General features: G+C 46.8%; 1 protein-coding gene across 4 annotated transcripts; it reads right to left on the reverse strand.

Annotated features, from left to right (window-relative positions):
- Window positions 1-41: 41 nt before the first annotated feature.
- Window positions 42-27,316, reverse strand: specc1lb (sperm antigen with calponin homology and coiled-coil domains 1-like b). 4 transcript variants are annotated; one of them, XM_031577225.2, is made up of 16 exons: window positions 27,080-27,316; window positions 17,860-18,055; window positions 17,620-17,746; window positions 15,738-17,440; window positions 15,326-15,533; window positions 15,026-15,099; window positions 14,647-14,822; window positions 14,239-14,408; window positions 13,904-14,013; window positions 11,285-11,363; window positions 10,639-10,701; window positions 10,311-10,473; window positions 8,438-8,540; window positions 3,617-3,733; window positions 3,347-3,406; window positions 42-2,868 (listed from the first exon to the last, which is right to left on the reverse strand). In XM_031577225.2, exons 1-16 carry the CDS (start codon window positions 27,232-27,234, stop codon window positions 2,779-2,781), a joined length of 3,594 nt encoding a protein of 1,197 aa, XP_031433085.1. In that variant the 5' UTR covers window positions 27,235-27,316; the 3' UTR covers window positions 42-2,778. The 4 variants fall into 4 exon arrangements, with proteins under 4 accessions (XP_031433085.1, XP_031433084.1, XP_031433087.1 ...); XM_031577224.2 differs by having other exon boundaries at window positions 10,639-10,704; XM_031577227.1 differs by having other exon boundaries at window positions 10,639-10,704; window positions 26,984-27,175.
- Window positions 27,317-27,360: the final 44 nt, after the last annotated feature.

A 27,360-nucleotide genomic window follows, 5' to 3' on the forward strand; every position in this document is an offset into this window, starting at 1 on the left:
AACAAGGTGAGTGGAAGTGAAAACGGCTCAACGTGTTGACATACAGTAGATTAGTTTTTATTTGAAAACGAGACAAATAAACAGCATAATAAGGATCGGGTGATACTTAGCAGTGTAAATAGCACTACAAAAAGTGTAAACTTTTAAAAATGGTTTTAACAGAGGCAAATTAACTTCATTGCTTAATGAGCTGCAGTTCAGTTTGAGTTCTACTGCCCTTTTACACACACACAAGCATTCTGACTAGACACAACAAACACCTCACATACACACCATTTTTTCTTTGAAACACAAAGCCATAAAAGACAGACAAATTTAATATAAATATGCACAACGCTCTCAGAAAACTCACCGTCAAGCTCTCTGCAGGCTTTAGTCTCCCCCATGTCAGATGGCTTGTGTGTTATAAAGGTCTACTAATCACTGAATCTACTGTTTGTTGTTTTTATAGTGTTTTAAGTTCATCTAAAGTCTATGCCTTTGTTCTCAAGCCAATATGTTCCAATACCTTCATTAATACAATAATAAAACATGTGCTTATGCCTGCAAACTACAGAGTTTGCGTCAGACAAACAAATAGCTGGGCTTAGCTACTCTGAACATATAAATATCGTGCAGAAAAGTCACCAGACTCGGTTGACCGTGGTCTTCTGATTGTGTGCAGTTAGGGTAAGTTAGAGATAGCATGGAGATCCCAATCTGAACTTGTGGTTGACTAAACTAACAGTACGTTCCTCAACCCCCTTGCACATCATTATGCAAGCACAGCTTCAACATTAACGATCACAAGAGGTCTTGTGGCCCTTGTGGCCATTTTCCCCTGTGGATATTTCAAGGCCACTACCCAAGGGGAAACCAATCATCTCAACCCTGTATGAAGCCCAAAATGTGAAAAGTTCTTAGACAGTATTGAGTTTGGCACAACCAATATTATTTGTTCTGTAGAATGTTTTCATTTCTCATACTGACAAGCTGTCTGACACGGGATCCAGGAAGTCTGTTTTAGGGGAGTTCAAAGAAGTTTGACAGGGATTTCCAGTAGAATAAGGCATCCAACCAGACAGCGTGGCGATCGCTGTGTCCTTCCCCGACAGAACAGCATGCGTGGTCCAGTGCTGCTGTGAGATCGGAGTACTACTGTACGGTGTCTCAAGACCAGCTCCAAAATATTCTAAAACAGTGCAGCCTTTGAGCAATGCTGTTCACAACCAAGCACGCATTCAAAGCTGGTTCCCCTTTGTTTCTCTGGATGAGTTTAGGGCTTCAGCCTAGCTTTTGCGCTTGAGATAAATTAACTGAAAAAATGGCAAGAAGAGGGCACTTGCCTCACCTCTGTCCTACTTGTGCTTTGAAACCCGGGAGCAAATTATCCGAGATGAGGCTGGAATGGAATGCCAAACGGGGATTCGAAATCCTTTTTCCAAAGCAATGCTTGTGGAGAGCATGATCGTGGAAATCCACATGGCTTCTAGAAAAATGCCTTGATGAAGGCGCTTGTTTAAGATGATCAGATTACTTAGCAATGTTATTTTAGAGGATTACAGTACAGAGGAAAGGAAAAGCACTGAGGTGAGGTATTGGCAACTCTTGTGGGTACAGCAGTAGATTTCAGCCAGGATTGATCATCTGTTCAGGGGGGTATTGACAAGCAATGTGTCAGGACAAAGGCAAATGGGCAAGATCTACAGTCCAAAGAATGTGTGCGACCAACATTCAGAGGTACTTGTTCTACTGGACACGTTAGCTATAGCTTAGACATTGCACAAAAAGTCACTATGAAGTGTGCTTGGAATATACAATTGTAATTGAAATCATTTTTCATACATAAAAAACTTGGTATAGAGAATTGTCATTGTAGAGTGTCCCTTTTACGTGCATATTCAGGAGTGTGAAGACTTCGAAACTAGGAAAAGGACACCAATAGTAAGCAATATCAATGACTTCAACAGAGCTGTCACAAACTCAATTTGGCACTGGGTGGAACATCGGCTGATAAAAACAAGCTTCAGGGTCTCCCCCTGGAGAAAAACAGAAATGAGCTTATTGACACACAAAAAATCTATTTCTTTTCCCCAGATTCAAGAAGCACGTTCTAAGTCAATGCTGAGCATTCTGGGATTGAATTGAGGGTCAGGGTAAGGCACGATCACCACCACGGAGCCACGGAAGAGCAAAGGCTTTCCCTAGTGGTCATCTGGCACACTACTCTTTTGACACAATGAAAAGTGGAGGCATGCAACTATGATCTCAGTCTCTTCAGTTTTTTTTTTCTACTTTGCTAGTTGTATGGCGTTACTAGTGGCCTACAAGAGACCAAGCAGCCAAGGTAGACAGGAAGTGAAGGTAGGTTTGTGCTCGGAGGGAACCCTTCCACCCATCCCCCCAAAAAACCAAAGGCCTGCTCATGTAGTCATATTCACATAGCACATACATGCAGTCATGAAACCACCAATCTTGTACAGAGCGCCTGTGTTGGTGCAGTGGGATGGCGGTCAGACGCTGAGAGATGCATGCACCCTCTGCTGTGCAGGAGCTCTGCACTGCTGCAGGAAGTAGAGGCTGAGGAGGTTTCGAGTCCGCACGCGCGAAGCACAACCACCTCGGAAGCCGAAGCCTTTAATGTTTTCAGTGTCGTTGCTTAAAGTCTGCTTGCTTTGTCTGTTAGAAGTCCCGCAATCAGGAAGTGTGCTTGAGGGGGCGCCATCTCTGAGGTTCTGGAGAAGGTCCAGGTAGGGGGGGTGGTGGTGGGCGGAGGAGGAGGAGGGGGCGGGGGGGTCTTCAGGTCTCAAAGTACTTGTAGATGGCTGTGACATAGGTCATGACACTCTGCCAGTCAGGTCTCTCAGTGTGCACCATTTCACCAATGTCCTGAGAGAGGGGGGGAGAGAGAGAGGGAGAGACAAGGAGGGAGGAAGGGACAATGAGAGATGTGTGTATTGAGAGAAATGAAAAGATTTGATGGAGAAAGAGAAGAGACAGCAGACAAAGCAAGAGGGATGGAGTAAAAAAAAAAAAAGGGAAAAACAGCAGGTGAGTGACAGTGATGAACAATGGTGTGTCACTCAGGGACACAGACCACAGTCAGCCTGACGCCAACCGTAAATAAGTGCAGTGCCCCTCTCTGTCTGTGTGTGAGCACATAGTCTTTTAAGGCCATGACGCCTAGGCAGTTTCAGGAGTCAGGAGAATGCTAACGTCTTTCCTCTTGACGCAGTCGCGCCTCTCCCCTACCCAAATAAAGACTACACATTCTCACAGTATACTCAGTAGACTCTAAACATGTCGTTAATAGCAGCAGGTAGGACTGCGGTGAAGTATTTATGAAAGGGCAGAGTTGAACACTAACCAGTGTGGACTTGATCCCTACGCTCTCCGCAGCCTGGAAGGCCAGGGTGAAATTTCTCCTCTGTGGACGAAGCAGAAGTGATACAGACATTCAGAAGGACTGTTCGTGTTTGAGCAAAATGGAAACACACACATATAGATTCAGAGCGTATTTTGTTAACAGGTCTCAGAGCCTGTGTGTGTGTGTGTGATTGTGAGTGTGTGTGTGTGTGTGTGTGATCGTGAGTGTGTGTGTGTATACAGATGTGCGTGCGGTGAGCAGACACCTGACCTTGTCCTGGCCGGTGAGCTCCTGGTAGGGGATATGCGCTGGGAGGTATGTGTGGAGGACCGCACAGAACGCCAGACCGTCGTTCCAGCTACTGCTGAAGTTAGTGATGTCAATGTTCTGGAGAAAGAAGCAAGGAGAGAAAGAGTGAGTGAGTGAGTGGAAGGCTTAAGTAAATAAAGCCAGACAAACATCAGTAAAATAGAATCATTTGGGCATCCATCTGCTATAATCAAATTTGCAAACAAGATGATAACGACCGTCTTGTGTTGTAACTCCAGCGCTGTCAAAATGAATACTCTACTATCTGAGATTCTGATAAAGCCAAAATGAAACCGAACAAGAAACAATCAGCACTTAAAATTGTATTTTTTTTGTGGAGAGCCCTCTGTTGATCTGACGAAGGCCAACAAAGCACTGGATCTGTGTGACACTGCGGTCTTGTTTGTTATTGTCTCCTGAGCACCAGAGTGGATGCTTATCAGGTCTTTATTGACTCGCTGTCCGCCAAACAACTGAGAAAATACAACAGCCATATGTGTTTGTTTGCCGAATGTCAACCACTCAGATGACAGGAGAGGTCCCGCTGGTAGGGAGTGGCTTATGGTGCGTGTGTGTATGCACAACTGTGTGTGTATGGCTGTGTGTGTGTGTGCACGTGTGCCACGTATGTTTACATCCTGCTTTATTGCTGTGTTTGCTCAAGGATAATTCACATTCACTCACTCACACGCACGCACACACACACACTCAAATGAGTTGGCGTGCGGCAAAGGCCAGTGGGCATTGTCATCTCTTTATGGCGCACTCTTGGAGCTGCGAGAGACATGTTTTCATGCAGACAAATGTGTGTATGAAGACTGAGGCTTCAGCTGGCCGATGCAGTCATTTCTGAAACACACTCCAGGGGCTTTGGCGAGTGAGTTCTAATGGCTGCCTAATGGAAACTTGAGCATTTATGATTGGAGCCAACTACTGCACCCACAGTATCGGGAGGGTTACTTTTGAAATGTATTCCAGTACAGAATACATGTCCTAAAATGTAATTTTTAAATTGTAACTGTATCTTAATGCAGTTACTCATATTTTGTATTCTAAATACGTAACGCTGTTACATGTATTGCTCACTCCCCAACACTGTGCACAGAAGTGTTATATGTCAACAAAGTTCCCAGGCCGTTGACTGATAGTGTCAGGCATGGGAAACTGAAAGGGAAATCGATTCCATTTTCAGTCAAAATTCTTCAAAATGGTACAGCCAGGAACTAATGTAATGGCCTGTCACAAGGAATGCTTGCATGTGGGAACTAAACTACGACATATGACTAGTGGCAATGGAAAACACAATGCATGATTTTAGGAGAGTTTCAACAACCAGATGTGAATATTTATAATAACATTATTTTTTTTTGTTTTAAACCATCTTAAATATGCCAACTGGCTTGCATGAAACATACAACAGAATCATGAGCCATTTGTTAAGTTCAAGCACAGAAAACGACAGACAACCTCTCAGTCTTTGAATTAGATGCAAAGACACAAAGGCAGTACTTGGAGAACAACATCTTGCATGCAAACAAACAACTTTATAGGCCGGTCATAACAGTCTAATTAGTGTCCAATGCCTCATTTTATAACGTCTTTAAAACTAGACATGATCTCTACAGATGGGAAGGGAATTGAAGCAAAGATGCATACTGAGGTGTTCTGAGTCATTGCTAAGTAAGGGCTAAGTCCGATGCTAACTGACATTTCCCTGCTGAGAGAACCAGAGCTCTGCGAAAAGTCACACTAGGACAAACACCACCAGGAGTGGATGGTGAAAATTGCTCCAGCCATTGGGCAGCAGGAAAGGAAATGGAGACTGAGCAGGAGACCGTTGTGTAAGGACAGCTAGCTGATCCCAGATCAGCGGGAGAGCCGAGAGCAGAGCGAGAGTCTCTGTGGCACTGTTCTCATCACAGGCTCCACAGAGGGCCTCCCGCAGGCTCTAATCTCCCGTCATCACGACTCAAAAGCCAGTGGGGAGGGAGAGATCGAACAATTCACAACTCCTGCTCTCGCCATCTCACACAGTGTAATGGATGTTTATGATCAGATTAAAATGGCAGCCATCCACAGACACAGCACCACATAAAAGGCAGATACAGATCAACAAACAATGCAACATCTTCATTCAGTCAACAAGGAATCATTTAGTTGGTCAAACTTGAAACTACAAATTGAGTTTCTGCCCACTACCTTACTTGAAGCTTATCAGCAGAAACTCTACAGACCTTTGAGTACACACACTGGTGATGACCTCATGGGTCTGGGTTCATAGCGGGCACCCACACACTCATTAGAGGTACACACCTACAGGGTACACACACGGGCAATTACCTCATGGGTCTGGGTTCATAGCGGACACCCACACACTCATTAGAGGTACACACCTACAGGGTACACACACGGGCAATTACCTCATGGATCTGGGTTCATAGCGGGCACCCACACACTCATTAGAGGTGCCAGACCTTAGTCCTGCTCTCATGCTGTGTGTGTGACAATGACCTCATCCCACAGCGTACCCTTCTAGAAGGTTCCTCAAAGTTAAGATCTCAAAAGAAAGCAACAGATATGCTTCTGCTCCCAGCTCCAGAACTGGAAGCATCTATTTGCTGCACATGTGAGTGTTGAAATCATGCTGGAACAAGATGTGAGAAATGAATTGATTACATGCTCTACATTCAGACTAACCTTACAACTCAAGATTCCCAAGAAAAACACAGACACACATTTCACACAAGCAGCATTCCCTCACCAATGGAACATTTGCCCTATAAAATTCCACCTTGTTGTACAGTGACAAAGCCAGCATCTGCAGTGGATCATCAGCATTTTCTGCAAAATGATTCCCTTTGAGCTAGCTGGCTTGCGTCGGAGAGCATTCATCATGGCAGACATAAAAGCTAGCCGTACAATGTGTGCTATGGACATTCTCTGACGTTCTGGAACATTCCACTGTTCTCAGACACTCAATGCACTACTGAACACTCCATAACAACATTCTGTCTTGGGTGTGAAGGCCATAGGCCCAGACAGAGGGTTTCAGGTCACATGACCTTAACTGAGCAGTCATAAAATCAGCAGAAAAAAACGTAACCTGTCCTTCGTTCCTTCTGCAGCGGACACGTCAGCTTACTGGGTACTGACTGCAACCACCAGCTCACGAAAGCAACGAAAACACTTCCATCATGGAAACTGCATGTATGCAGAATCCATCGGATTCATTAGCTTCACCTCTCCACAGCCATCAGGTATACCAGACCGTGCCAGCCAACTTTCCATCCAGTGGCAAAAACACAAACAGCAGAAAAACAGAAAACACATGCCTTCACTCAAGTGACCAGTCTAGTTTCTTGGAACACACTAATGTCCTTGCAAACGCTCTATGTTGCTACGGAGACAATGAGTCATGCAAACAGCGGAGACACACATGTTACGCACACAAACACACCGCCGCTCCTGCGCCTCTCTGCTGGTGCTGGTGATTGGAGCGGTAATGGGAAGCGTTTGTGTGTGTGTGTGTGTGTGTGTGTGTGTGTGTGTGTGTGTGTGTGTGTGTGTACGTAAGAGCAGGAAAGGCCCTGTGGAGCGCATGAAAGATCATTTGTGTGGAAATAGGGGGGAGAAAAAAAAGAGAAGAAAAAGAAGAAGAGGAGGCAGAAAAAAGGAGGAGAAGAGGAAAGAGAGGCCCTGGACGAGTGGCGCTGCGCGGTGACTCAGAGAGAGCAGAGCACTCTAAGCACACGGCCAGAGCACTTGGAGTGAACACATTAAGCGGACGGTGAAAAACGAGCACCATCACCGCGCCCATTACCATTCATCATATGAGAGAGGGAGACAGAGAGGGGGAGAAGGAAAGAAAGAAAGACAGGCAGAAAACAGACGGAGGGAGAGAGAGAGAGAAAGAGAAAGAGAGAGAGCGAGAGAGAGATGGTATATTGCTGGATCAAAAGCTTGAATAATAGGATTTTAAGCTGGCAAGAAAGGTGGACTGCCCTTGCATTTAGAAGGACAACAAAGAGAGACCTCAAGGTACCATTAATCTCGAGTGACTTTTAAGTGGAACAAGGCGACCTAAAAATACCTCCCCCTGGAAAAGGTGACCTAAAATGCAGATTTCTCTCCCATGACCCCACGGAACCCCTTGTGAGACGCACTCGTTCCTGATTGGCCGAGCCCGGGCCACTGACCCCCGCTGTCTCTGTGTGTGTGTGTGTGTGTGTGTGTGTGTGTGTGTGTGTGTGTGTGTGTGGACGGGCAGTTAAATCTGGCACACTTCCTAGAAGGTGCCTGCCTCAATGGGAACCACGGCAACGCGGCAGGGCTGCCCGATCGTCTTGGCTGATCAGTAAACACATTAAGGGCCAGTGAGGGAAATGACAGAAGAGAGAGGAAGGAAGCAGTCTGCAGCTCACATGGCTAGAAAAACACTTTCATTCTCTCTCTCCATCACTCTTTGTGTGTGTGTGTGTGTGTGTGTGTGTGTGTGTGTGTGTGTGTGTGTGGTCCTCTTGGCAACACCTCTGACCAGTGGGGGCCCGACTACAGCTTCAGGAAATGCTGGGTTATGATTAGTAGTCTGGGTGCACTCCTGTTGCATTTGAATATCAATGGTTGCGCGCACTGGTTCATTCGTTAGAGTATGTATCGGTTCATCCAATGCAGTCATTTGATAAATACAAGAGTGCATGAAGAGCTCTCTAAACTCTCCATCTGAACAGTAACATGAGACTGTTTGCATGTGGGTGATGTTTGTGTGTTTGGATGTCTGCATACCGGATAACCTTCCGTCTTCTTCTGACACCACTTCAGCAGAGCGTTCCTCTTAGAGCCGCCATATTCCCTCGATAGGGCTGCCAGGGGGTCTTTCCTCTCCTCCCTAAAACACACACACACACACACAGACAGACAAAGTGATTAACTGTCGATCTCTCTAATACCACAACAACAATCAATACAGCCCCCTAATTTCCACGACAAGGCCATCATTATTTGACCCACTACACTCAGTGTGTGTGACATGGCCCAATTATCCAGGCTGTTATTACACAGACAGGCCGTCAGGCTGCCCGCCGGACTGCCCTGAAGCTGAGGCAGTGATGATAAGCACTGCTGCAAAAGAGCCCTGTGCTCAGTCAATTCTCCCTGAATAAATAATGATGATGATGATGATGATTAACTGATGCATATTTAACACTGCTATTGCTCTAGGTGTGTCACTGGCCTTACATGTCAAAGAGGGGGAATGATGAGGGGGGGGGGGGGGATGAGAGAGACATCAATAATTGAGGGAGGGAGAGAATGATGGACGCAAGGGAACACGCTGGAGGCTTTGAGGAGGGGTCTTTTGGGGAAGCATAAAGGGGGATATAAAGACAAGGGGGTTACCCAGGCAGGGTCTCTCCTTACTGCCCATTTAGCTGCTACCTGCACTGTACGCCCATTCAGTGTGCACTGAGGGCCGGGATTGAATTACAGCGATTGTACCTGGCCAGGAACTGTGATGCACTCTCTCTCTCTCAAACAGCCGCCCACACCCGCTCATCTCGACCCTCCTGAAGGGCATTCAGCTCGGAGCAGCCTTCCCATCATTCCTGGGCTCTGATAACGCGTCAGTCACCGCCATGAGAAAGCGGATAGCTGCTGTTACGCAACACCAAGCATCTAGAGCCAGCCGATGTAAAAACCCCATTGACAAACATCATTCATGTAGCACTCATGAGGCTCCACTGAGGCCAGTCATCTGAGAGTTACTGTAACAGGCACTGGAGCTCTTAGCGTCAGAGAGTTACTGTAACAGGCACTGGAGCTCTTACCGTCATGCCACACAGATGGGAAGAAGAGAGATTAAGACCTTCACTGATTGCCAGACGGACAGGCAGATGGACAGGGAGATAAACGGGCAGCTCCAGACAGACAGAAACAGGTGTGCGGGTAAAGCAGGAAGCCAGACAGGAAGTCAGACAGGAAGTGACAGACACAGAGACATGAGTTGATACTCGACATGAGTTGACAGAGAAGGTGGGTGACGAGATAAATTGCAGACAAATATAGACACAGACACACATTCGAGCAGAGGGGGAAAATGAAAAGGCGAATAGAAAAAGCAGAAGTGAAGCGCTACACAGTGTGAACAACAACAAGCTCTTATTTGGACACTCATAACACCTCATCCCAAGGCCCTCAGACAAGTATATCCGAGTATTTTATTGGACAGATAATGTTATGATAATTCTGTGACCTGCACTCCACTTTGGGAGATTACACTATGTGTAGGACAACACTGTAACTTTGTACAGCATTTCACTTTGGTGCGCTTGGGGACATTTTATAATCCCACAATATTTCAATATTTAATAGCAATAACTTTATCATATTTACTGATTATGGTCTATTATGTTCCATTCTTAAACAAATCCATCAGCCTCCACTGCTTGTGTTGTTTACTGTTATGCAGCACACAGTTAGACATTTTGGTTGTTGTTAGTGAGAGTTAGATGCTCACAGTTCACTACCTTCCAGTTGCAGGCAATTTCTTTTGATCTAGTTTCAGGCAATTGCCTTTGTATTCTTGCAACTGCAATTGCACTGACGTTAGAGCCCTATATCTTGCCTGATTAACACAGGGCCAGGTGTTTTTGTTACATACCTTAAGCGTCCTCTGGTTGTGGGTGTGACTGATGCTGTGGGGGAGGAGCTAGAGGTGAGTGACAGCTGAGGGGAGGCGGATCCAAGTGTAATTAGGGGGGTCGAGCCAGTGGTTTCTGTGACGGACAGGTCCCTCTTCAGCTCCTCACTGCTCCGTCGAGATACTGACAAACACAACAGGGCCGTCAACAAACAAACAGTCATACACTTTTACGCACACGCGCACGCATACGCACTCACTGCATGGTAACTGCTACAATGAGAAAACAGCAACGACGACAACAACAACAATAATAATAATAATAATAAAACCCCAAATACAAACATACCTGAGATGGACTTGGAAGCTGAGCCCGGACGTGTGCCTGGTGGAGTACGGAGAAGGTGGTCTCCTGCTGGGTTACCACACACACACACACACACACACTGTAACCATCCTCGCGTTATGAGCCACTGTATGGGCTCAGTGTTTTATTCAAACTGTATTATTTGGAGAGATATTAAAGTGGAGGGGCTAGAGGCCTGAGGTAGGCTGACGTATGCATAATTACAAAATGGTGGAACACCCATACAGCACAACTACACACACCCAAGGGCCACACAAAGCAGCTCCCTACATTAGTAGCTGGCGGATTTTGGCTACCGATGAATCCCGAATTGTTTTGTGTGTCGGAAAATGTCTGTCTGTCTGTGTCCATGCAACAAAACACTTGGTATATACTTGGATTCTGACCCAGCCCTCTTGAACCCTAACTCAGTAAATAGTCGAGTTGCTTGTGTGCCTAAGCCGTTTGTATAAGGATACACATATGGTATGGTTTGTGTAAGATCTGAGGTGAGCTGTGCACACCTGTTTCAGATTCCCAAGAGAGTATTCACATCTGCTTTTGTGTGTGTGTGTGTGTGTGTGTGTGTGTGTGTGTGTATGTGTGTGTGTGGGGGGGCCCAGTGGAGTGTGAGGGATGAAGAACATACCTGCGATACTGAGGTCTGAGTAGCTTGATCTCTTGTCCACCAGAGAGGAGAGGGGTTTGGGCGTGGATGCAGAGTGCCTCTGAAAACAAACAGATCACAGTTCAAGTCAATGTCCACGCATCATAAATATCCTAACCCTTATTTAGAGTGACGCAAACCTGTGTGTGCGCATTAATGCACAGCCAACACAAAATGGAGGGCCAAAGGTCGCAGTGAGGAGAGGCACACAGTTTGGCACGGCGTGTCCTCCTTGGACAAACTTCCTAGACAGTGGAGGGTTTTAGAAATACTGAATTGAGACTTCCTGCTCATATAAATCACTGAAAAAGTGACAGTGTCCACATGAAACATTTGAGCGATAAAGTGCTATAAATACGACGACAATTACTCGTCTTTAAAACGGCCAATAACACGCAATCATAAGGCAGTGTTTGTTCGAAACCAACAATGCTCATATTCATCACGCAGTCGAAATGAGTGGGATTTAATGCCCTCTGGGCATGTAGGGCATCACGTCTGCTGGGACGCTTACGCACACTGCCTAACTTAATTACACGCAGATGGTCCGCTCCGCAGAGGTATGCCAAGCATTCAGCTCCATGGGGCATCCTGGCTTTACTGTGCAGTCGCAGTCAGACGCTTGGGCCAGCGTCTTCCTTTTTTGGCTCATTACCGAAGTGAAATCAAATGAAATCGTTAGTCAGATTGGGGGAATGTGGAGACATATCCTTGTGGGAGACGTGCCTAATTAAAGAGACTGTGTCTCACAGTCATCGATTTCACCAAACTGAGAATGGAGATATGTGGGTGAACATGAAATCTGGTAAGGCGTATTATACGCAAGTTCACCATTAACATTAACAGTAAGTTCATGTAATAGTTTGAATGTTTTTTCCAGTATATCCAGTATCCATAAAGAGACCCGTTTCCTACAGTTGGGTAAATCTCTAATGCTATGGACTCTCAGGGCAAACTGTGTTCTATCCCGTCATCTAGAGTCTAGACTATACATTCATCCCGCCCCCTCCCCCTTCCTCACATATGAGCCCAGATGCATGGAGACATACTGCTGAATATTTCATCTTTAATAAACCTGCGCGACCTTCCTGAAAGAAAGGTCACGCATTTTCATGTGCACCGCTTTTATGAACATCAAAATGAGCAGCCATGACAGACTGTAGCGTTTCCTGGTCATATGAATCTTGCTGGGAGAAGATTGCCCTGCGGTAATGCTCATTCATGGACCAAACTCGTTGAATTTCATAACTGAACTCTCTTCCTGAAGGTCATATATGGTACAGTCCGTGTCCCGGAGCTACGATCCACGAGCACAGCTACACTACTATCCACCCTGGCCGAGGGGACTCGATATGGTCCAGACAGTACTGTCACTCTCTCCCAGAGACAAAAACAGGGGAATTCAGATCCCGGCACTAGAGAAAAACACTATAAATATCCCCTTTCTCTTTCATTTCTGAGCACAAACATCCTGTTTTGTCCCATGAAGGTGGGCTTGAAAATAAAGCGTGTACTGAGACCCATAGCCATCGGCAGAGGACCTCTGTCCAGGAGCGCTCTGTGGAGAAAAAGGGGGGGGAGCCCCAAGCGTCCGGTCACACTTCTGCTGTTCACATCTCAATCCACATAGTGAGAGGCGGTGCAGTTTAAGTGGCTTAAGTGCAAGCCTCTCGGAGAGAGAGAGAGAGAGAGAGAGACACACCAATAAACGGGAGTGGGAGAGTGATGGCAACTGCAGCAGCGGAAGCAGCATCCAGTATTGTGTGTAGGCGACTGCGTGAGCAGGCATCCAGTCCATCTGCTGACTCCATTAGGATGTCAAGCCACAGAAATCCCCCTTTGATTACATTTACAAACAAAAGGTCATGAAGGTGAGTGTCACATAAAAATGAATAGGCAGGATGAAAACCTGAAGGCAATTCGTGAACCAAGTCCTCTTGGCACAATCTTGTCCTTTACACAAACCCACACTATGAGGAATTTACAACAGACAATGAAATGAATTGAATCTAAGCTCAGGAACTTGTGTCTTATGGCATTTCCCTAAACAACAATGGACCGGCCTCCCCCTACGAGCTTCATGCAAGAATACTTCCTTTCATAACACCATGGCTACCATATCATGTCAGGTTTATGCTCACAGATAAAGGCAACAGACACAGGAATCCACTGTACCTTCCTGTCTTATGACCTTCCATGTGGTTCTGTTGCGAGGGGAGGGATGCCATATGATTCGCAGTGGGCTCAGGCCAGCCTGTACTAGCTGACTTCTCCCTCTCAAAAAAGCAAGTATGTAATTCTTGTCTGATCCAGATGTGTTGCTGGTTCAAGTCCGACAACCCAATGCAGTCTTACTTTCTTACCTTCTAGACGTTTAATGTTTACACCCTCCTTATGGTGCAAATGTGAGGCTTCTACTACTTGTCTGAGATGGCTTTGCAGATTAAGACTGATATTGTTCATATGAGTTTACACATATACACGCAGGACTAAAATCAAATCTGTGTGTCTTCCTCACACTCTGGTAGACTAAGTCTCTACAGGTGAAGTCATGACCACGACCTTGACTATGACCTTATGACCCCTGTGACCTAAGCTCACCTGTATGGGAGAGATGGCAGCAGCTGGAGGGGTCTTCAGAGGGCTCGGACTCAGGGGGGTGCGAGTAATGGATGCCGTGGCAACGGCAGGCACAACAGCGGTGGCAGGTCCTGATAACAGCAGACACGAGTGAATACACAAACACACACACCATATTAATAACACACTTGCTATTATAAAGTAAGGGAACAAAAGTGATTAGAACGTCAGATCTGTGTATGGCTTCTCTGTCATTGTATTGCAGAGCATCTTAGACTTGCTATTTGTAAGCACGCCTGTGTGTAAAAGCGTGTGTGTGTGTGTGTGTGTATGAGAGAGAGTTGAAGTCTTTTCACCTTCACACTGCGAGGAGTTGTCAAAGCTCTTGATGAGTGTTTTGACGGTGGGCGACGGCTCCGAGGAGGTGGAGGAGCGGCGGCTGAGACCCATGCCCTGCCTCAGCGCAGCCAGGTCTCTCTCCACAGCGTTCATGTAGTTATACACACGCCCACGCTCCTCACCCTGCCTGGAACACACACACACACATACACACACACATTACACATAAAAACAAACAAACTCATGCACAGTTATACAGGTTTATTTTGATACATATATTCGTAGAATTAGCCAACCACAAAACGCCTGAGTTCATCTCTGGGACATTGTAAATATGCACCCAGCACAAAAGTAAACATAAAATTAAACACACATACGCTTTCACACAAACACACACTTTCAGTTCCACTTTCGTGCAGTCTTACTTGCGGTTCTTGACCTCGTCCAGCTCTTTGTTCATCTTCTCATTCTTTTCCTGAGCTTCCAGCAGGCGCCGTCGCAGGTCCCCGATCTCCTCCTGAGCCTCAGACTTAATGTCATTAGCAATGACCACCGCAGTCTGCAGGTCTGACTGAAACTGCCGCCACTCAGCAGACTCCTCCTGTAAATACACACACACACACACACACACACACACACACACACACACACACACACACACACACACACACACACACACACACACACACACACACACACACTCAAAACCCTGATAGCCTAAAAACTCCACATGAATCTGGTCATCCTGCACATTACAAAAGGCTTCCTCTAGATCATCAACATGAATAAGTAAGCCATACAAACCCGTATTTTGCGATTGAGGATTTTAATCTCCTTGTCCATATCATATCTTTGGTCTGTTAGCTTCTTGATTGTATCTAGGGGACATGAAGAGAGAGACAATAATCAGCTCCACCTGCACTCAGAAATTGCCCAACAGGATGCCTTTCAGATAGCACCCTCTACTGGACAAATATGTATAAAAATCACCACACCAAAAACGAAATAAATAAAACAATAAACAGATGTATCAATATTTAATGTGACAAAGGGATAAAGTAATGAAGGAACCAGAGAGAAGACAACTCTGCCTGCGGAACTCACTCTCCAAATCAGACATGATGAGGTTGTCGTGGAGTTTGACGGCACGGTGCTGCTCCACCTCGTCCTCCAGCTCAAAGATGGTCTCCTTCATGTTGGAGATCTCCGTGTCCTTGTCCTGCAGATCCATCCGCTGCTTCTCCAGCGCACGCTTCTGGTCCGCCAGCTGATGCTGCACCTCGCCGCGGAACGCCCCAAAGTCACTCTCCAGCTGGGTGGGGGCACACAAGCACAAACACACAGAGTTGCACTGTCACTGTGATAACAGAAGACAGTAAGACACATGTGGAATTCGCAGTGTTGGAATTTTTACGGTCTGACTATTTATGGTTGTCCGGGTTTAATATCTACCATGAGAAAATATAACCTTATGTGTGTGTTGATGCTCTCGTGCCGCCATCTCCCTGCTCCTCACCTTGCTGATGGCGTCGCGGAGCTGCGCTGCTTGAACCCTGGTGTGGCCCAGCTCCTCCTGCAGCTCCTCGGCCCGGTCCTCCGCCCGCTCCTTCTCCATCCTCTCGCTGTCCAGCAGGTGGCGGATGTCGCTCTTCTCCCCGGCGCCGTGCATGGCCATCAGCTGGGCCACCCTCTGCCTCTCCTGCTCCAGCTGGGCCCGGCACCGCGCCAGCTCCGCCTGATCCCCGCCGGACGCCACCCTGAGGGCGTCCAGCTCCACCCTCGCCATCTCCCTCTCGCGCCGCTCGGCGTCGGCCACCCGCTCCGCCCGCTGCACCCGCTCCTTGAGCGCCGCCACCAGGCCCTGGGCGTCGGCGTTCTCGTGCTCGGCCATCTTGAGCGCGCCGCTCAGCTGCTGCTGCACCCCGAGCAGCTGCTCGCGCTCGCAGCGCGCCCCTTCCACGAGTTCGCCGTAGCGCCGCTCGAGCTCCACGTAGCGCCCGCTCTTGTGGGCGTCCAGGTCCTGGTCGCTGGCGTACGGGACACGGTGCTCGTCCAGCAAGCCTCGGAAAAGCTCCAGCTGGCGCCCGTAGAGGTCCAGGCGCTCGCCTTGCTGGCACAGCGAGTCCACCAGCAGGGCGCGCTCCTCGCCCAGACGCTCGTTCTCGGTGCTGAGCTCCTGGGCGATCTGCTGCAGGTCGGCCAGCTCTTGGAGCGTGGCCTGCAGTTCCTCTGAGGTGCTGTGCTGGTTCTCCTCCATCTGGTGGATGCGCTCCGTCAGGCAGGCCACCGACACCTCGCTGCCCTCGGCGCTGCTGCCCCGTCGGGAGCGGGAGGGCGACGAGCAGGACGGGAGACCGCCTCCCTCCGACTCGGACGAGGAGCCGGAGCGGGCGTCCAGCGCGTCGTCACTGGAGGTGACGGGCTGGTAAACCTCGCTACACTCGCTGTCAGCCGCCTCGGGGGAAAGCGGACGCAGCCGCCGATGATCGGCCAACAGGTCCTCTGTGGAGCCCCTGGCCGAGCCTTCGGCTGAAGATGCCAAGGTACCTCCGCTGCAACCTCCACTGCTGATGGTGGGCTCCGGGCTCAGGGAGGTGCAGCGAAGGACTTTATCTGGGCTATCCAGCCGCTGCTCCAGGGAGAAGCCCAGTGCATTGAGGCGGTCCTTCAGCATGCGGTTCTCACTCTTAAGCAGGTTGAGTTCACCACGGATACCCTGGTTCTGGTCCTGCAAGAGCAGCAGTGTCGACTCCACATCGGCAGCACTGATCTGGGCAGTGGGCACTTTCTCCAGGGCGGGCATCACCTCTGGAGCTTCATCCCCTTCACCGCTATTGGCTGCATCACTGCTGGCTTCCTCACCGACGCATTCAGCTTCACTTGGCTCAGGCTCACGCAGCCCGAGCTGGGTGCGCATGTTTCGTAGCTCAGCTCTAAGGTGGAGGAGCTCCAAGTCTTTGTTCTTGGCCAAGCCCAGCAGGTCTTTGACTCGGGCCTCCAGGAGGGCCTTCTGGCTGATCTGGCCCTCCGAGCGGGACTTGCTCATACGGGAATCTGACTCGGCCAGCTGACGGCAACGGGAGCGTTTAAGGAGAGCGGCTGGGTCAGACGGGCCTGAGGCCTTCTTGGTGGCACTGGCTCTGGAGCGTTCCCTCAGGCTCTCGCGGCTGGAGCCGGGCTCTTTCGATAGGGATGATGTCCCACGTCTGCTCATGGAGCCTTAATGGAGACAAGAGGAGATGATGAGACACACTTCAGGAAGACACTGTAACAGAGAGTCTGAGCAGGAAATAAAGTCAGAGCTAGTAATACGAGGACAGAATGTGGAGTTGCCGTTAGATACCCTCAATATAATCAAAGGACACCAGTTGACCCCCAAAGAAAGTAAGAAGGGACACCTGAGGTGGTCTTGGTCTTGATGTCTGGGTTACTGGTGCCGGGGTTGCTGGTCCTTTTGGTCTTGGCACCAGGGTTGGTTCCTCCTGTAGCAGTGGTCACAGCTGGCAGATCATCACTGCTTCTTGCCTGGCAAAGGATAGGGGTTCAAATAATTTACCAATCTGCACCAATAACCACAACACATTTACTTGGCCAAATATTCACATAGCAGGCTGCACCTTAAAAAAGGGTATTTGTACCTTAGATAGAGGTCCCGTGGTTGCAGTCTTTGCTGTGCTTTTGCCCCCTGTGCCCATGTTGCTGGCAGCACCCTCGGCTTTGCCCTTCTCAACCAGTTGTGTTTTAGCACCCCCTGCTGCCTTGGTGGTGGCAGCCACCGGCCTGCTCGCCTTTTTCATGCCGGGTTCCAGATTTTTGATACATTTACAGCGCAATCTGGGGAAATAAAAATAGCCAGTTAGTGTTATATGTAACTTGAGAATAAGGTCAGCATTCATAAATAAACAGAACGCTTGACATGCTCTGAAAACAGGACCTAGCGTATAATAAGGTTATTATATTTGCTCCGGCTGTTGTTGTGCCTCTGCCCATCTGTACTGGCAGAAGTAGTATCAGCCTGATTCTACTGGCCCATACTAGTGCCAGCACTCTTGGCGGACTAAACTGACATCCTCCAGTTCGTGCCCAGAGGACCTCAGCACAGGCTCAACAAACCACCACTGGATGGTGGACTTGAGTCATTATAGATCAAAATATAAAGCAAAATGTAACCAGACTGAATATTTAATGAACAAAACAAGTGCATGCAGATAATCAGGCAAACGCAAAATCAACATGGGATGCTTGACTCAAGAGAACATGTAAAAGTCCACAGCCAAGTATTGTAAAACATAGAATACGGTCTTTATACTACATGAAACCGGCAACATGGCCATCTCAAAAGTAAACATTAATAAGTAGGTAAGTGACAATACAACAACAACAATTCACTTTTGAAACACAAACATTTAGGCTACAGAAGGTTACATCACATGGGTATCTGATGTCATTGTGGCTAATTTATTTGTACTGTTTATCGTCAAGCGCTCACAGCTCACAATGCTAATTACACGCCAGTTTACAAACAGCAGTAATCAAATTGTCAAGTGCTATGACTAGTAGATAAGTAGACACGATCCAGACAGTCACTGGCAATAATCACTCCTTAAAGTATTCATTTTCTGTGGTTTCCGTTATAAGCAAGTGTTCCAGCAGTTTAATGCTCCAGCAGTTTACCTCATCCCGGAAAAGGTGGTTTTCTTAGGAGAACACATTTCACTGACAAAATACTTCTTAAGCGTGTCCAAAGCAGGATAACCTCAACAGTCCCCTAAAGCATTATGTTCAAACACGCGTTCTCTCACTCCCTCTTGTACACATTCACACAGGGTGTGAGGAAAACCGACAGCAGTTTGAACACACACAATCCATTTGATTGGAGGCTGCAGGCAGGCCGGCCGGAGCGGAGCTGCTTCTCTTATCACATCATCATGGGCGGAGGGGAAGAAAGGGAGAGAGAGAGGGAGAGGGAGAGGGGGGGAAGAAAGGGGAGAGTAGACCATTTGGGCTGTGGCCTTAAAAGGCTTGCTTGGGGCAGACAGGCCGTTGCTGTCTGAAGAGGTCTGATAATGGTGCCCTGAGAAAACAAGCTGCAGGCTTAAAGACCTCAAGATCCCAAATCTATTTCTACACAGCCTGGTGGGCTTGCCCTGGGAGAGTGTGTGCTTGTGTGTGCTTGTGTGTGAGTGGAAGAGAGAGAGAGAGAGAGAGAGAGAGAGAGAGAGAGAGAGAGAGAGAGAGGGACAAACACAGAGAGATATGGCGTGAGAAGGTGAATTCCCCCTTCGGTCCTTCACACATGGCATGATATACAGCGCAGGATGAGGTATAGAAAAATCTCCGTGTTGGTGGTCAGTCAGTAGTCAATACAGTGGAGATTATAGGGGGTGGACTTGGCACTTCTACCCAGAATCTAAGAATCTTCAAGCCCACAATTTTGACCACCGCAGAGCTGTCAGCACCTCCCAGAAAGGTCACTATAATATGCCCCCCACATCCAAAAACACCACAACAGCCACACACCCTTTTCCAACTGGGAATGTCTATCTCTGTCTCTTTCTCTTGCTCTCTCTCTTTCTACTTCCCTTTTAAGTTGATCTGCCTCATCTGAAGACAAAACAATAACAAAGTAAGTAAAAAAAAATAAAAAATGAACATCCTGGCTCAGTGGAGAGAACATCGTAGCCAGTCATGAGAAAAACTAATTCAGAGAAACATACGGACAACCTGTCTAGTCACTGGATAATAGAGTACGGAGAAATGACCAAGGGTTCCAAAGATTTGATCTTCTCCAGGCCTGAAAGAGGTCTGAGTGTGAGTGTGAGTCCAGGGTGCCTGCTGCTGGTATTTCCCCCTAAGAGGCCTGTCCAGACAACAACAGCCTGAAAAATCATAACGTAGCAGAGATTCCAGACGCCCTGAGGGAGAGAGGCCAGGGAGGATTCTGGGTAATAGGCCTGTTCCTCAGCTGAAATAGGTTTGGGCAGCCAACACGTGCACAACACTGCTGCCAAACCGCCGGCCTTACACTCACTCACACACACACACACAGAAAAGTACACAGTCTCACGTTCAAATACTACTACACACTAGAGATGCAGCGGTACGCGGTATTATGTCAAACCGTCCGGTACGCCCCCTACAGTTCAATTTGCACACGTGAACCGTGGTATTATGATGTCTGTCATTTTCCTTTAATTTCCAAAACTTGATTATATTGTGCTGCAGCCTACACGCAGTACATCAGATCCAAAGAAACATTTTCCTGGAGCCTATCAGCGCTCTGTATGCACTGACAACACACTTTTGTTACACCTTTCCACCCAGTTTCGTGGATCCTGAGCCAGTAGTAATCCTGCTTATAGATGGACAAACTAACTACCAAACTGCACCAATAACATGACCTCCTTGCCAGAGGCAATAACGAAAGCAGTGGGAGTAATTTATAGCCAAAGATTTGCTGCCCTATTCGGTGGTTACATGTCACCTGATGAAACGCACACATTTCCCCAGCAAAGCTCTGTGAAACATAACAGACAGAAATTGAAAACAAATTGACTTCCTATCTAGCTTCCTCCACTGATGGACCTCCAGAGCAAGTGAAAGCTACCTCACGGAAGCTGAGATAGAAACCAGGCCTAGTCATTCATGTTGCCATTTTTCTGAATAGAAGCTTTATTTTTCTAAAGACTAAATAAATAGCTCATTGTTTAATGGGCCGAACCGTGGGCCCACTGGACCATTGAATCCCTACTACACACATAATAGTATAAAAGCCACACTATAATTACCAAGAGATATGCTATCACACATACATTAATACCATTGATGACTTCAAACACACACACACACACACACACACACACACACACACACACACACACACTCTTTTGCATTCATTTCCATTCAAAATAAGGATTTATCCTTGAAAAGATATTCTCTGACAAACATTACATTCTTACTATGTAGAGTACTAACCTTCAGCTGTCACAAATAAACACATACTGATGCATAGCCAGGTGCAATGATCAACAATCAACAGCTGTTCAGATGCTGGTTGAGACAACCTCTAATTTCACGCACAGGGACACGCACACGCACAAATGATTATGCTACACTGAAGAAGACATTGAGGTAGTGTCCAATGCTTTCTCCATTTTCCATCTTTCGGTCTCTTTTGCATGCACACACACATTCCACAAATTATAGAGCATGTTTTTAACAGCTGTATAGCTTGACACACTTACGCCAGACACTGATTCACATTCCAGTGTTCACATTCCAAGACCACTGAAATACCAACACTAAATGTTAAGCAGGTATTGACCCAAACACACACACACACACACACACACATAATTAAGTCACATCAAGCGTTTTGGGGCTGACTTCAGGGGGAAAAAGACCACTTAATAGGTCTTTGTGTGAGTGCAGCGTAGGGGAACACAATTTGGCTGGTGCAATCACAGCTCTGTGTTGTTTGTGTGCACGCGTGCGTGTGTGTGTGTGTGTGTGTGTGTGTGTGTGTGTGTGTGTGTGTGTGTGTGTGTGTGTGTGTGCGTGCTTCAAGCAGAAACATTGATCCACAAATAGGATTCCTCTTGTCTCGTTTTACCTGCGTTGTGGAGCATACAGTGGTCCCAGACAATTCGAAATCGCTTCATGATTTCTCAAAGAGGAAGTGTAAAACTGACCATTCAGCAGTGACTTGAACGAACCAACACAGAGTATAAACACACTTAAATGGACTAGTCTGTCTCTAAAAACTAAGACATAATTAAAGATAGAGAATACAATCTAGCCTCACAGCTAAGAGAGATACCGTTTAGATAAAAATCCTAGCTTATCAAAGTCTATTCATAATACCGGTACACTCCGGAGAAACTCATTGCTATCTTTCACTATAATTGACTACATCACCAGGCCAGGAAAAAGAGATTGAAACTGACTGACTATACCAGGTTTTTCCTCACCATGGGAGCACCTGTCTGTTCACAGGACAAAGGAATGATACTTCTTCACACACTCCAAACGACAAGTTCAACTGACAACCATTTCCCCCGGCTTCAACAGTCACTTGGCTTCCACGCAGTCACAAACACACGTTTTTTTTCCAAGCTTAGCTCACAAATAGCAGATGTTGTGCTTCTGACTATGTCGCATGTGTTAAAGTGGTTTGTGTGTTTATTTGACTTTGAGGAAAAGACAGACATGCCAAATTGCTTCTCCTCCTGAGACTGTTTTGGGGGGACACCTTAATGCACAACACAGGGGGGAATGTTTCTTCAACCAGGCTGTTTTTAAACAGACGCTGTCTGTTTAGGGGTCACAATGGCAGGGAGGGCCACTGCAATACCCAAGAGCACACAAATGGAACTTCCTGCTGACCTACTAAACGTCGACCTTCATCTTGACTTCTTTCAGTCCAGCCTCTACTTGTACTTGTACGCGGTCTAAGGGCAGCAAATAACGCATGAAAGTCATGTCTGCTAGAGCTATTTACAACTTGCTCTCGCTACATTTACCAGGCTCTTTAGGGGAGGCCTTGAGGAAAAATATTTAGCATACGCTGCGTCCAGTGGATTCTTTCAGCTCTAGCACAAACTAGGAGGAGCTCCAGTGATTTGGCCAAGAACTATGGCCAAATTCAAGAGCCAATCCTAGGTGATGCTATTGTTTTTATAAGCTAGCCAAGATTTTTTTAATCCACTCAGTTCCATACTGGGTAGATGTATACACTGGAGTATTCTACAGCCTGAATAAGGTGCTTTTCCACTGCAGGAACTCGCCATACTTCCCAGGTGGGGCAAACGTTTACAGGAACGGCTCTTTCAAGACCTTCGGACCTACAAGTGACTAATGTTTTGCTCTTCCATCACGTCATCAATCTTTTCACGATACATCTTGACAAGTATCTGTTGTAGTCTCTGGTATTGCCACGTGTCCTAACCCATTGTGAGTATGGAGGGGGCTGGGTCTGGGACATCAGACCCCACTGTTGAGCCTTTTAGGAGGTGTTGTGTGCCTAATTCATGGAAACACCGAAGAAGGAAGGTGCCAACTTGAAAAGCCCAGTGAAATGCTCACAAAGGCATCTTTGTTGTTGTTAAGTATCTAAGTATTGTTATGCATCAGTATGATGGTTGGAGTGCACCCTGTCATAATACTTATGCTAGGTTGTTTTGTGTGAACAAGGTGAGAGTTGGCTGCTGTGGGAAGTCATGAATTTAACATCTTTTCCTGTGTATAACAAAAAGAAATGCAATACTCAATTAAAAGGCATCATGGCAGCTGTAATCATTTGATAAATAAATATACCCGCACCATTATGATTAATTGAAGCCTAGGCTATATTTCAGCTGACATTTTGCCTGTGTTCATTCACCGTAACCTCAACAAGCTACTACGTAGGCTATATTTTATTTTGCTGTATTCACCGCGTAACCTAGTAAATCCTGCTGATTTCAAAAATGGCGCTTGCTGTAATCTTCCACTCATGTCGCAATTAACCAATAACTGCAAGTGGCACGGAGCAGTTTCTGGGCCACACAAAATGTATTAGAACTGATTTCATCCCCGAAAACGGCCCTGAAAGAGGTCCTACACGGGGGCAGTTCCTTCAGTGGAAAACAGTCTAAAGGTGTCAGTCCCTTTAAAACGGCCCATGAGTTCCTACAGTGAAAAACATAATATAAAAATACCAGTCCTATTCACACCTCCCACATACATTCACACACACACACACACACACACACACACACACACACACACACACACACACACACACACACACACACACACACACACACACACACACACACACACACACACACACACACACACACACACACACACACACACACACAGCCTCTCTTTTACCTATTCAATGGGAATTTCATGTGGGCCCCATCTACTAGACTAGATCAATTACGACAGAGGGGAAAACAGACCTCAGCCAGGAATGCTTTTCATTGGACTGCTGCATACTAGGAAACTTTCACAGTTATCAGAATCCCGTCAAATATCAAACAGCCCCATGCTAGGCTGGCGCCACTCATACTCTCCACTCTAAAGAAGTGTTTTGCACTGAAACAGGTGAGAACAGGCCATAAGTCATATTACATAAGATAAGACCTAAGAGCACAGGGCCAGTGAGGAGCCTGGACTTGGAAGGTACATTCCTTTGAGAAGAGCAGGGTTAAAGGGATTCAGGTAGCTGGACATACCGTCCTGAACAAATGAGAAACACCCCTCACTGTTCCAAAATAGGAGTGACTTGCTCAGAGATCTGTGAATCAATGTTTTTTTTTTTTATCTCAGAGAAGATGAAGACAGAGCTGATATTACAGGGTTAGTTGAAGTTCCTCAATGTTGTTCTGCAATCTCTTGACACTGACTTGACATTGAATCGATCCTATTGTGTTGTCATCTCAGTTCATTATCGGAACTTCCGTTATCTGACTCTCCGTAAACAACCATTTTGTTGTGGAGTTCGGCAACATATTGGGACGAATACAAAAGAAGACTAGAAACAATCTGGTCAACAAGCACAGAGGTTGCAGTATCAGAAGGGTTTGTCCAGGGCGGGGGGGGGGGTTGGGGCCTGTTCAGAGGTGAATGTCCAGGAGACGGGGCCACATCTGGGTCAGGGCTCCCCCGCTGCGTCCTGACGACCACTGTATCCGCCAGACCTCGTTAAATCCAATAGCAGATATCTCAATCAAAGCTCCCAGAGGGGGGTACACTAATCTATAAATATGCTTTGGCAGGGGGGGACATTAACAAAATGCACACTGAGATTGAAAAAGCAATTCCAAATGCTTGTCCTATACTGACGACATAGCATGTCCTTAGCATGGTCAGGCAGTGATGCCTCAGTCAGTTTTCCAAGGGGTTTCACTCTTGCATTTCATATCAGCTAGCTGTACAGCCAGAGTAGTCGCTCTTCAAGGCATGTTTGTGTATTGGCATGCAGGCATAGACCTAGTATAGAGAGAATAAGGGAAATAAGAGAGAGACAGAGACAGAGAGAAAGAGAGAGAGGGAAAGAAGAGAGAGAGAGAGAGAGAGAGAGAGGGAAAGAAGAGAGAGTGAGAGAGAGAGCAAGAGAGAGAGAGATGCCCACACTGAGGAGACCGTTCTTGGGCCAAAACCATGAACAAGCTGAAGCTTGTCATTAAGCTGTGTCCACAGACGGCCATGGTGGTGAAATGAGGTTCAGCTTGGAACAGCTTGATGGACCAGAATGAAGGGTCACCAAACCTCATGTGTGTAGTACAGGATGGATGGACGGGACAGGCGACACTTCAGCCAGGCTGTGTGCAAAGTCCTCTCTCGTTGGCAAATAAGCTGAGTGATGTGGCAGGGCTGTCACAGTTGGATTACACTCTGACACAGCTGTGCCAATGAATAAGGAGGGTTGAAAGATCGCAGGAAGGAGGTGATCATATCAGCCCAAGAAATTCCTTATGTCTAGGTTGAAATATGATAAGCCCTTTCCTATGTGTCTTATGCTCAACCATGAAACAACCCATTAACACACACACACAAACACAACCAAGACAAGATAGTACAATAAACACTGGCTACATAATAATCTAAAACGCTCCCACGGCATCAAACTCCACCTTTTGCTCCTAAACATGACCCTATTCACTCTGTTCACAGTGAGTGTGTCAGGGTCCCAAATGAAATGAATGCTGGATGAGCTGACATAATAGAGAGGTCACGCCTCCTCTGTGTTTGTCTACACAGGGATGAGGATGCCTAGGATGTTTTGGGACATTGTGAGGGGTGGAATGTGCTGTGCACTCTTAGAATCAACATTGGAGTTTACTAAACAGGCCTCCCCCCACGTTTAAAACTTGCTTTTTAGCTGCCAGTGCTATTCATATTGTGATCAAACAAAGCTACATGGACAACATACATCCAAAGAACCATGTTCCATTATTCAAATTGGCATCATGAATGAGTGTAGCCTAGAAGGTTGACACAATAGAAAATGTCAGTTAAGTTTAAAAAGGTGTCCTTTTTCAGATAGTGAAAAATATTGGGTGGGAACCGAAACACACTGGCATGAGCAATGGGCTCAGCTGGGTGGCCTGAAAAATATTTGTTAGACCCATAGGTTACCGCGAGGGCAAGCAAAATAAACTGTTCACCAAAAGGGCTAGTTTCGAGTTCATAGTCAGTCCACTACACTGACTGAATTGGGATGTCAAAACATTGGTTGGTTAACATTACTGCTAAAACATGCCCTGGAGAAGGTGGATTTATCCGAAAAGAGGGGTGGCACTGTCTGAATTGCTTAACTGCAATATCTGAGGTGTAACTTACTGCAGGGAACGGGTATATATATATCTGATGGATGGAGAGTCATTTATCACATCCCGAAAGCACCAATATGATCTTTATCTCAAGGTTACAGTAATGTCTAGTCAATATTTCAGGTAACGTAAGGCTTCAGGTTTAAGCCTAACGTTAGCCGGCAGACGGAAAACAAGGAAAAACAAGACACGACGCCAGACTAGCCAAAGCAAATTGCCGCTAATGACAAAATATACACACCTAGGTTACTGAAAACAAACTCGCCAGATCAAGCTACGTGTCATAGCTAGGGTAAAACTAGGCAAACATTCAATCAGCGGTTTGTTTCACTTTTAATAACTGTTAGGCCCGGACATTATTGCATGCAAACGGCAGTACAGATAGCTACTGCCGGCTACAGAAGTCTCAAACACATGACAGGCATTTTATCTACGTTACCTTAGTTTGTTCCCTTTCACCCTCAGAAAAAGAATCTACAAGGAGAGATAACCGAGAGTACGGTCCTGTGATGTTAAAATCCACACTTGCACACACCCCAAAGCACCCCGGCGACAGCATACGCTTTCCATCTCTTGACAGGACTCAGGGAGAAGGGAATGTTTCCCAATTCTAGAGCGTTCGGCTCTCTGATCGTAGTGAAAACGCACGGAATTGTGGGATATCGACTCCCTGAACTCCCTGAAAGCCATCGCTAATGAGCTTCGCTCTGGATTGTCTTGAATGTGCACATCATTCAGCGTTACAAGCACACGTAGGCATATCCACTTACACTACCAGAATAGCATCACGTACTTACTGTTGGTTAATGGTCCTAT

The sequence above is a fragment of the Clupea harengus genome, chromosome 12 (assembly GCF_900700415.2).
Source record: "Clupea harengus chromosome 12, Ch_v2.0.2, whole genome shotgun sequence".
Lineage (NCBI taxonomy): Eukaryota > Metazoa > Chordata > Actinopteri > Clupeiformes > Clupeidae > Clupea > Clupea harengus.

What these genes read in the sequence shown, in the direction of transcription:
- specc1lb (XM_031577224.2), bottom strand. Translation starts at nt 27,234, where the DNA reads ATGGCTTTCAGGGAGTTCAGGGAGTCGATATCCCACAATTCCGTGCGT. An exon ending in TCCGCGACGCCATCAGCAAG is followed by an intron (nt 15,534 to 15,737) that starts GTGAGGAGCAGG and finishes GCCCCCACCCAG; the next exon opens with CTGGAGAGTGACTTTGGGGC. An exon ending in TAGGGATCAAGTCCACACTG is followed by an intron (nt 2,869 to 3,346) that starts GTTAGTGTTCAA and finishes CCCCTCTCTCAG; the next exon opens with GACATTGGTGAAATGGTGCA.